The 12219-nt window shown below is 42.8% G+C and overlaps 1 protein-coding gene across 1 annotated transcript in view; it reads right to left on the bottom strand.

The window, feature by feature from the left end:
• The window catches only part of LOC126107781 (E3 ubiquitin-protein ligase TRIM37-like), a 239625-nt gene that overhangs the window by 17661 nt on the left and 209745 nt on the right, over positions 1–12219 (bottom strand). Inside the window, exons 11-12 of the mRNA XM_049913342.1 lie at positions 8198–8441; positions 7996–8110 (exon numbers count right to left, since the gene is read on the bottom strand). Coding sequence (XP_049769299.1) covers positions 7996–8110; positions 8198–8441 — 359 coding nt within the window. The remainder of the gene's footprint in view (positions 1–7995; positions 8111–8197; positions 8442–12219) is intronic.

The raw sequence follows: 12219 nt of genomic DNA, 5'->3' as shown, positions 1-12219 counted from the left end.
ATTTTTTTTTTCTTGTGCCATACATTTTCTCCCTTCTCTGATAATATTCCATTGCAATTTGACATCATTCTGACTAGTGGTGTTATTTCTACAGCGTTTTGAATGTTTAACTTTAATTATAATCACCTTGTACACTGTGTTAAGTTATTGAGGAAATCTTAATGAATGCAGACTGAATATTCTGAATATTTTTGAGTATGATCAACTCACAGTTGCTTTGGGATGTGGTTGTTTATGTATACAAGCAAAAATATATTCACATGAAAAAAAAAAAAAAGTGATGAACATGAATATCTTGTCTCATAGCAGTTTGTTTATCTGATGCACTTGATTTAGCGAACAGCTTTTTGCCTAAATGAACAAAAATAGTTTTTTTGCATTTTAAATAAATTTTGCACCTTTATGTTTAATTAATTTCTTTTGCACCTTTGTGTATGTAACTAATTACTTCATATGCCCAGTACATCTTACAACTCTCACTGCCGTGTGGTCTGAAGTGTCTTGTCATGGTCCGCGCGGTTCCCGCCGTCAGAGGTTCGAGTCCTCCCTGGCATGGATGTGTGTGTTGTCCTTAGCGTAAGTCAGTTTAAGTTAGATTAAGTAGTGCGTAAGACTAGGGAACGATGACCTCAGCAGTATGGTTCCGTAAGACCTTACCACAAATTTCCAAAAACACTCTCACTGGTATACATAGTAATAGAGAATTTAAACTGGTTTTTGAAACAACTGAATTCAATCCACCCGAATATTCAGTTCACTATGGAGGTGGAAAAGAATGGATGCCTTCCCTTCCTCAATGCATTGGTCAGAAGGAAGACTGATGGTACGTTGGGACATTCTGTTTATACACTCCTGGAAATGGAAAAAAGAACACATTGACACCGGTGTGTCAGACCCACCATACTTGCTCCGGACACTGCGAGAGGGCTGTACAAGCAATGATCACACGCACGGCACAGCGGACACACCAGGAACCGCGGTGTTGGCAGTCGAATGGCGCTAGCTGCACAGCATTTGTGCACCGCCGCCGTCAGTGTCAGCCAGTTTGCCGTGGCATACGGAGCTCCATCGCAGTCTTTAACACTGGTAGCATGCCGCGACAGCGTGGACGTGAATCGTATGTGCAGTTGACGGACTTTGAGCGAGGGCGTATAGTGGGCATGCGGGAGGCCGGGTGGACGTGCCGCCGAATTGCTCAACACGTGGGGCGTGAGGTCTCCACAGTACATCGATGTTGTCACCAGTGGTCGGCGGAAGGTGCACGTGCCCGTCGACCTGGGACCGGACCGCAGCGACGCACAGATGCATGCCAAGACCGTAGGATCCTACGCAGTGCCGTAGGGGATCGCACCGCCACTTCCCAGCAAATTAGGGACACTGTTGCTCCTGGGGTATCGGCGAGGACCATTCGCAACCGTCTCCATGAAGCTGGGCTACGGTCCCGCACACCGTTAGGCCGTCTTCCGCTCACGCCCCAACATCGTGCAGCCCACCTCCAGTGGTGTCGCGACAGGCGTGAATGGAGGGACGAATGGAGATGTGTCGTCTTCAGCGATGAGAGTCGCTTCTGCCTTGGTGCCAATGATGGTCGTATGCGTGTTTGGCGCCGTGCAGGTGAGCGCCACAATCAGGACTGCATACGACCGAGGCACACAGGGCCAACACCCGGCATCATGGTGTGGGGAGCGATCTCCTACACTGGCCGTACACCACTGGTGATCGTCGAGGGGACACTGAATAGTGCACGGTACATCCAAACCGTCATCGAACCCATCGTTCTACCATCCCTAGACCGGCAAGGGAACTTGCTGTTCCAACAGGACAATGCACGTCCGCATGTATCCCGTGCCACCCAACATGCTCTAGAAGGTGTAAGTCAACTACCCTGGCCAGTAAGATCTCCGGATCTGTCCCCCATTGAGCATGTTTGGGACTGGATGAAGCGTCGTCTCACGCGGTCTGCACGTCCAGCACGAACGCTGGTCCAACTGAGGCGCCAGGTGGAAATGGCATGGCAAGCCGTTCTACAGGACTACATCCAGCATCTCTACAATCGTCTCCATGGGAGAATAGCAGCCTGCATTGCTGCGAGGTGGATATACACTGTACTAGTGCCGACATTGTGCATGCTCTATTGCCTGTGTCTATGTGCCTGTGGTTCTGTCAGTGTGATCATGTGATGTATCTGACCCCAGGAATGTGTCAATAAAGTTTCCCCTTCCTGGGACAATAAATTCACGGTGTTCTTATTTCAATTTCCGGGAGTGTAGGAAGCCTACTCACACTGACTTGCATCTGTGAGCTGATACTTGTCACCATCCAGCTCTACGTGAAGGAGTACTTCTTACCTTGGTTCACAGGGCCCACGTTATCTCAGACCCTGAAAGTTTAACAGCTGAGCTATCACATCTTGAAGTCACCTTTCGTCATAATGGTTATAGTGAGAGGCAGATCAAATGTGCATTGTGCTATCAGCCTTCTGTGCAATGGGTGAGTGACGACAGGAATGAAGTGACACCTAAGTCTATGGCCTTTTTGCCTTACACAGGAAGCATTTCCAACAGGATTGGCCATATTTTGTGGAAATATGGTGTGAAATGTGTTTTTCGACCACCTTCTAAGATTAAGGCCCTGTTGGCGTCCATAAAAGATGATCTTGGTTTGCGTACGGCTGGTGTCTATCATATTCCTTGCAGTTGTGGTATGTCATACATTGGCTAGACATCAGGACTGTGGAAGACTGGTGTATTGAACATAAGCATCACACACGCTTACAACAGCCGAGCAAATCCCCTATTGCAGAACATTGCTTTGACACCGGTCATCCTACAGAATACAACAACACGAAGATTCTTGCTTGCACTTCCAGCTATTGGGATAGTGTTATTAAGGAATCTGTTGAAATCAAACTATCAAGCAACCTTATAAACAGAGATGGTAGATTTTGTTTAAATGCTGCTTGGAAACTGGCTCTGTGTCTCATCAAAAAACAGAGGGACAGAATTAGTACTACCTCACCTGCTGATGTTGGTTATTTTTGTTTGTGTTGACTCTGCTGTTACTTGTTCTGTGTGTGGTATCTTCCTTGTTTCAACTCTGTGAACAGGTATTAAATTACCTTGCACATTGCTTCCTCCATGCAGTTGTGCCTTGAGAATGGCAGGGTGTGATCATGTCGAAATATCAACGGTGGTCAACGACGTCACCCGGCAGCAAACCCATGAGTTATTTGAACATTCAATTCGCCAGGAAAAGTTAAGGTCTCAATTACTAGCCATTCTACCTCATACATTCATGGGGTAACTTTGTCAGAAAGTTATGTGTGAGTTCTCAGGCTCAAATGTGTCTGTTCCAACATCTAAGGCATTTAGCATATGTAAATTGGGTCTCAGCTGTGAAGAAGAGACACCTGCAGTCACAACTGAAGATGATAGCAACTGCCTGATTGAAATATCATGCTGTTTTCATGATAGCAACCAACACTGTGCCCAAGAATCACTTCATTTCAGCAATTATTATGTCAGGAAAGTTTCATGAAGCAGTAACAGGTGTTACGGTATATTGATAATTTTTACTTATGGACCGTCTGACAGCAACTGAATAAAACACAATTTTAGTGCCATACGCGTTTCGCCTTTATTTTCTGCAAGGCATCATCAGTGGCCTGGAATATGTGCATATGTTAGCTATTTAATTTACAGTTTTGTCACTGTGCCTATAGGTTATAAGCAGTTCTGGTGGTTGGTATTTCCTATTAAGTAGTAATGTTTTGAACTGTACTTACAGGTTATGTGGACAATTTCTTACATATTACGTTCCTGTTGCATTTTATGTGTTGTTCTTCTTCTTATGAACGCCAATTTGTGGTTTTTTTCCCACATTCCACAGCACTGTGAACTGAACGCTTGTTTTAATGCAATGTTTTGGTTTCTGTTGCCGACTGTCAAATGTTTTTGCCAAAGATCGAATGTTGTTGCCAACCCTATGAGTGTAACTATTGAAGTATCAGTGGTCTGTTCGTGTATGCATATGTGTGTGCGTTTCTCTCTCTCTCTCTCTCTCTCTCTCTCTCTCTCTCTCTTTCTCTCTCTCTCTGTATGTGTGTGTGTGTTGTGTGTGTGTGTTTTGGTGTGATATAATTTTTTTTTTGTGCTGTGTGTGTGTGTGTTTTTTGTGATATATATTTTTTTGTGCTGTGTGTGTGCATGTGCGTGTGTTTGTGTCTGTATAATGGTTTGGTTGGCTGTGTGTGTGTGTGTGTGTGTGTGTGTGTGTGTGTGTGTGTGTGTGTGTGTGTGTCCTTTATCACATGTTTGTTTTCTGCTATGGCTTTCTGGATGTGGAAGTTTTCTTGCATTTGTATAAGATGTTTGTCATGGTTGCTTATTCTCATTATTTTCATTACTTGTTCCATGTTTATAGGATGACGGTTATAGTGTTTTAAATGCTCTGCAAATGTGGAATGGTTTGTTTCATACTTCCAACATCTGATATGATCTTTGTATCTTGTTTCAAAATTCCGGCATGTCATGCCTGTGTATACTGCATCACAACTTTGACATTCAAGTTTATATATTCCTGATTGTTGGAATTTGTCCCTCTTGGTAGCTGGCTGGCTTAGGTGTGATTGAAGGGTTTGCCCAGGCTTATATGCTATTTTGAAACCCTGTCTCTTTAGGATGTTTGCAACTCTGTGTGTTAGTTTATGTGTGTAGGTCATGGTGTACAGCAATTCAGATGCTATAGGCTATGCTGCTTTTTCACCCCCATCCCTCTGGTAGGTAGGTGGTTTTTAAACCCACGGTAATTGTTGCCTGACAGTAAGGTATATGTGTACAAAGTGTAGTTGAAAAATCGGTCCAGTGGTTTAGGAGGAGATGTAGAAAACACACACACACACACACACACACACACACACACACACACACACACACACACACACTAGAGATGGGCAAAACTGTTCTTTTAAAGTGTAGTTGAAAAATCGGTCCAGTGGTTTAGGAGGAGATGTAGAAAAAACACACACACACACACACACACACACACACACACACACACACACACACACACTAGAGATGCAAAACTGTTCTTTTCAGAGATCGGATCAGAACTGTTCACTCCCTGAAATGAATTAGCTCTTTTTCATGACTCACCACTCATTTACAATAGAAAATAAATGGAAGGCACATTGCCCTTTAAACTTGGTTTATTCAAGTACTATACCTGTATTTTGATCTTGTTTGATCCTATTTTGAAGTAACACAGATAATGAGTAAGAATTTTGTATTGTTTATTGAAATTTCCACGATATGACAAAGTTTTTGATTATTGATTTGTCTTGCACTATCTTGGTTTTTTGGGTGATCGGAAAATGTTGTAACTTGAGATTTACATGAACAATATATTTGGCTATAATGTATTAAAATTTCATTAACCTCATACAAATACATCGCAAGCCATATATTTTTAAAGTGAACGTTTCCTTCCAAAGACGCTTAAAATCGCAAAATCCGTACCAGAATAAGAAAAAAAAATATAAATTTGACTGTAAAACGAAAGTGCTGCGTATAGCCTTACGCAGAATAAAACAAGGAAAATATTGGTGTATCACATTTTGCGATACGTTTATCGGTTTGCTCGTAATTAAAGCGTAAATTCGAGTGTCCATAATAAAAATCCTATAGTAAGAGGAGTCGTCAGGAACCTAATCTGATCAGTTTAAACAAATAAAAATAAAATAAAAACAAATGATGTATACATAACATAATAATGTAATATACATAGCGGTATTACTACGAAGAACAATATCCAGTAGAGACTAACTCCGATGCAGAAGCACTGAGTCGAGCAGGTCGAGCCGCGAGCTGGATTACTGCGTGAGCTAAGACCGCAGAGACCAGAGTGACACCTGAGTTGCTATGCTCAACGTTCTGGCTAGAGTCGAGAACGGTGGGGTGAGCGTTGAGCGGGCGAGTTCCGAGGGTGGGGGGAGCGGTGAATGGCCACCACTCACCCGCTCCGAGACAAATCGACCGTTCCCTTGCGAGCAAGTTGTTGCAAGTAGTTCCTATGTTATCCGCTAGGTGGCTCTCTGTCCTGTTGCTCGCATCAACTGCCCAGAGGGCAGGACGTGCGACTGAAACGATCGCCAACAGAGTGCGATGCGATGTTAAGCTGCGCCAGACACTGCACGCGACAGACGACGCACAGAAACGGCACGGCATATGTGAAACACAAAATCCAATGGGGCACTGCACAATGCAGGCAGCCAAGGTAGAAACAGGGCAGAGGCCGGCACTGGCTGTGTTGTGTGGCGTGCACTGTGCTGTGACCAGCAGAGGCGCTGCTGATATGCTCAATCTCTCTCTCTCTCTCTCTCTCTCTCTCTCTCTCTCTCTGATTGTTCACTCCTTTGAAAGACTCAACTCTATGAATCAGTTCAAGAGCGGATCCCCCATCTCTAACACACACACACACACACACACACACATACACACACATTTTTATAATATGTATGGATTTGTGCGCACACACACACACACACACACACACACATTTTTATAATATGTATGGATTTGTGCATAAGGTTACTGAAAACATGTTAAAGTTTATAGGGTGTGGATATAATAACAAAATACAAAACGTTTTGAGCCAAAACATTATGACCACTGTAAGTCTGAATTTCACCTAGTGGCACAGAGGGCACATGACAGTAAGAAAAGTATACAAGTGGAGCAGAGATGAATGTGGAATCATTCTGGCAATTATAACAGCTGCAAATGGGAAGTCCATTGACATAAATGACCAACAAAGGCAGATTGCTATACCTGGAAATGAGCACCTGTGAAATGACAATGCTGGTCAGATGTTTGTGTGCTGCTGTCACAAGCATCTATGTGGTTGATGGACAGTGAAACCAAGAATAAGCAACAAGGTGTTGGATGTCCATGCCTCATCACAGATCACGGAGGTCAGCGACTTGTACGATGTCAGTGGGGAAAACAGGATAGGCAGTGATCTGTGGCAAATATGGTGACAGTATGATGCTGGTGCAGGCATAAGTGCTGAGCACACCATTCATTGCACACTGCTGAACTACAGGAGCTGCTGACCCCTATGTGCCCTGATGTTTACCTAACATCATTAGTTACTATTTTCCTTGAGCATGGGACCAGTATGGATTGTGGATCAACAGAAACATGTCACCTGGTTGGATGAATTGTCTTTCTTGTTACACTAGATTGATGGTCATGTCTGGATCACTGTCATCCAGATGAAAAAATGCTTGAAACATGCACTGCACCAATGACGCAAGCCGTTACGGGCTGGTATTCACCTGGACATCCAAGGGCCCTTTGGTAGCAACTGAAGGCATTGGGACAGCTGTGTACTAACTGAGCATTATCACAAACCATCTTCATCCCTTCATGCTTGATGTTTTCCCTGATGGCAATGATTTCTCTCAGCAGGATAACTGTCCATATCACAAGGTCAGAATCATGTTGCAGTGGTTTGGGAGGCATGACAGTGAATTCATATTGATGTCTTGGCCACAAAATTTTTATTTGCTCTAAACCTGATGGAGAACATCTGAGCCACTATTGGGCAGCAGCTGTGGGGCTGTAAACCACCAGCCCATAATTTACAAGAACTGCATCACTTACACATTGACATCTGGTGTCACACACCTCCGAAAACCCACCAAGGACTTGTCGAACCCATGCCATGCAGAATTGCAGAGGTATTGCATACTGGTGGTGGACAGACACACCATTAAGCAGGTGGTCATAATATTTTGGCATGTCATTGCGTCTTTCAGAAAGAAAAAAAGAAAAGCATATTTAGTTATGAGAGATGGTTCTTTTGGACAGAAAATTGACTCATCAAATAAGCAATGAATACAAAATTAATACTGATGCTGATAAATTATGAGATGTGGTTCTTTTGAACAGAAAACTGACTCATCAAATATGGATAAATAATTAATACTGGTACCTGACATGGTTTCATCATCTATATCATTTTCATTGTTGATATTGCCTTCTGGTCTTCCAGCGTGTGCACTGATGTGGTCACTAATATCACTAAATCCATCATTGTCACTCAGCTCCTAATAATCAAATTTCACACTTTCAGTTTAGTTAATTATATTGTATTGATACACACAATTATAATAACTTTAGTAATGAGAAATTACCTCTGAATCTGTGCTGCTGTTACTGGACACTCTCTCTGTCATGCTTATCAAGTTCACAGGCAAATCCAATGACAGAAATTCATCACAGTTTCTCAAAGTGATTGGAACTGAATCTGTCATTTTGAAAACTGACAACTTTGGCACAGTTGAACTATTTCCAGTGGCGCTGACTTCATTTAAATGGTTCTCCTTAGGCAGTTTATTGCTTTCATCTGGCAGTCTGTTTTGAACGTTATCATCATTTCTACAAAACAATCCAGACAGTGACATGTACTGACAATAAATGTTGCAGTTAAATCATATGAATCACAACACAACATTTCTATCTGATGGTGGATTTAGCTCCTCATGAAGAAATTTACATTCTTAAGAATAAGCAAGTTAATGGTCATTTCAGTTCATTTACAATGATTTGTTGTGTCTAGTGGTTTTCAAATTGTATTTTGAGACAGTTTTGGAGCCTGCGTGAGTACATCATGCAGGAATAAAGGTCTGACACATAGCAAAAGTGTTTTCAAATGTAGATTAAAGAATTTCACATTAATAACTCCTTCTACATAGAGGAATTCTTTAACACAAATGATTATTCATTTACAAAGTAACCAGTTGCCATATAATTTTTTTCACATTTTCCTTTTCTTTTCAAATTAGTATTCTATTAGCCTATCTCTCCTTTTTTTTGGGAAATTGTATTATGTATTCTTGTTTTATGCACATTCAACATCATTGAGGATTTCCTCACTGTAGATCTGGGGAACAAAAAGTGTTTGTGTGTGTGTGTGTGTGTGTGTGTGTAAACATTCTACATGGGAAAAATAAATCTAAAAACAAAGATGATGTAACTTACCAAATAAAAGTGCTGGTATGTTGATAGAGACACTAACAAACACAAACACACACACAAAATTCAAGCTTTTGCAACCCACGGTTGCTTCATCAGGAAAGAGGGAAGGGTGGATATGTGTGTGTGAGTGTGCGCGAGTGCATACCAGTTCCATTTTCCCCATAAGGTAAGTCTTTCCGCTCCCTGGACTGGAATGACTCCTTACCCTCTCCCTTAAAACCCACATCCTTTCGTCTTTCCCTCTCCTTCCCTCTTTCCTGATGAAGCAACCATGGGTTGCGAAAGCTAGAATTTTGTGTGTGTGTTTGTGTGTCTATCAACATACCAACGCTTTCATTTGGTAAGTTACATCATCTTTGTTTTTAGATATATTTTTGCTATGTGGTATCTCTCTCTCTCTCTCTCTCTCTCTCTCTCTCTCTCTCTCTCTCTCTATATATATATATATATATATATATATATATATATATATATATACCTAAAAACAAAGATGATGTGACTTACCAAATGAAAGTGCTGGCAGGTCGACAGACACACAAACGAACACAAACATACACACAAAATTCAAGCTTTTGCAACAAACTGTTGCCTCATCAGGAAAGAGGGAAGAAGAGGGAAAGACGAAAGGATGTGGGTTTTAAGGGAGAGGGTAAGGAGTCATTCCAGTCCCGGGAGCGGAAAGACTTACCTTAGGGGGAAAAAAGGATGGGTATACACTCTCACACACACACATATCCATCCACACATATACAGACACAAGCAGACTTATTTAAAGACAAAGAGTTTGGGCAGAGATGTCAGTCGAGGCAGAAGTGCAGAGGCAAAGATGTTGTTGAATGACAGGTGACGTATGAGTGGCGGCAACTTGAAATTAGCGGAGATTGAGGCCTGGTGGATAACGGGAAGAGAGGATATATTGAAGAGCAAGTTCCCATCTCCGGAGTTCGGATAGGTTGGTGTTAGTAGGAAGTATCCAGATAACCCAGACGGTGTAACACTGCACCAAGATGTGCTAGCCGTGCACCAAGGCATGTTTAGCCACAGGGTGATCCTCATTACCAACAAACACTGTCTGCCTGTGTCCATTCATGCGAATGGACAGTTTGTTGCTGGTCATTCCCACATAGAATGCATCACAGTGTAGGCAGGTCAGTTGGTAGATCACGTGGGTGCTTTCACATGTGGCTCTGCCTTTGATTGTGTACACCTTCCGGGTTACAGGACTGGAGTAGGTGGTGGTGGGAGGGTGCATGGGACAGGTTTTATTCATTCCAGTCCCGGGAGCGGAAAGACTTACCTTAGGGAGAAAAAAGGACGGGTATACACTCTCACACACACACATATCCATCCACACATATACAGACACAAGCAGACATATTTGGTCTTGGTGCATGACTAGCACATCTTGGTGCAGTGTTACACCGTCCGGGTTATCTGGATACTTCCTACTAACACCAACCTATCCGAACTCCGGAGATGGGAACTTGCTCTTCAATATATCCTCTCTTCCCGTTATCCACCAGGCCTCAATCTCCGCTAATTTCAAGTTGCCGCCACTCATACGTCACCTGTCATTCAACAACATCGTTGCCTCTGCACTTCTGCCTTGACTGACATCTCTGCCCAAACTCTTTGTCTTTAAATAAGTCTACTTGTGTCTGTATATGTGTGGATGGATATATGTGTGTGTGAGAGTGTATACCCGTCCTTTTTTCCCCCTAAGGTAAGTCTTTCCGCTCCCGGGACTGGAATGACTCCTTACCCTCTCCCTTAAAACCCACATCCTTTCGTCTTTCCCTCTCCTTCCCTCTTTCCTGATGAGGCAACAGTTTGTTGCGAAAGCTTGAATTTTGTGTGTATGTTTGTGTTTGTTTGTGTGTCTATCGACCTGCCAGCGCTTTTGTTTGGTAAGTCTCATTATATATATATATATATAATGAGACTTACCAAACAAAAGCGCTGGCAGGTCGATAGACACACAAACAAACACAAACATACACACAAAATTCTCACAACAAAATATATTTTTCCCACATGGAATGTTTCCCTCTATTATATTCATATATATATATATATATATATATATATATATATATATATATATATATATATATATATATATATATATATAAAAAATGAGACTTACCAAACAAAAGCGCTGGCAGGTCGATAGACACACAAACAAACACAAACATACACACAAAATTCAAGCTTTCGCAACAAACAGTTGCTTCATCAGGAAAGAGGGAAGGAGAGGGAAAGACGAAAGGATGTGGGTTTTAAGGGAGAGGGTAAGGAGTCATTCCAATCCCGGGAGCGGGAAGACTTACCTTAGGGGGAAAAAGGGACAGGTATACACTCACATACACACACATATCCATCTGCATATACACAGACAGAAGCAGACATTTGTAAAGGCAAAGAGTTTGGGCAGAGATGTCAGTTGATGCGGAAGTACAGAGGCAAAGATGATGTTGAAAGACAGGTGAGGTATGAGCGGCGGCAAATTGAAATTAGAAATTAGCAGAGATTGAGGCCTGGCAGATAGCGAGAAGAGAGGATATGCTGAAGGGCAAGTTCCCATCTCCGGACTTCTGACAGGTTGGTGTTAGTGGGAAGTATCCAGATAACCCGGATGGTGTAACACTGTGCCAAGATGTGCTGGCCGTGCACCAAGGCATGTTTAGCCACAGGGTGATCCTCATTACCAACAACACTTCATGCGAATGGACAGTTTGTTGCTGGTCATTCCCACATAGAAGGCTTCACAGTGTAATCAGGTCAGTTGGTAAATCACGTGGGTGCTTTCACATGTGGCTCTGCCTTTGATCGTGTACACCTTCCGGGTTACAGGACTGGAGTCGGTGGTGGTGGGAGGGTGCATGGGACAGGTTTTACACCGGGGGCGGTTACAAGGGTAGGAGCCAAAGGGTAGGGAAGGTGGTTTGGGGATTTCATAGGGATGAACTAAGAGGTTACGAAGGTTAGGTGGACGGTGGAAAGACACTCTAGGTGGAGTGGGGAGGATTTCATGAAGGATGGATCTCATTTCAGGGCAGGACTTGAGGAAGTCATATCCCTGCTGGAGAGCCACATTCAGAATCTGATCCAGTCCCGGAAAGTATCCTGTCACAAGTGGGGCACTTTTGGGGTTCTTCTGTGGAAGGTTCTGGGTTTG

The sequence above is a fragment of the Schistocerca cancellata genome, chromosome 1, assembly GCF_023864275.1.
Source record: "Schistocerca cancellata isolate TAMUIC-IGC-003103 chromosome 1, iqSchCanc2.1, whole genome shotgun sequence".
In the NCBI taxonomy this organism is placed as follows: Eukaryota; Metazoa; Arthropoda; class Insecta; order Orthoptera; family Acrididae; genus Schistocerca; species Schistocerca cancellata.
Note: the sequence above shows the minus strand (reverse complement) of the source record. Positions and strands in the feature narration are given on the sequence as shown.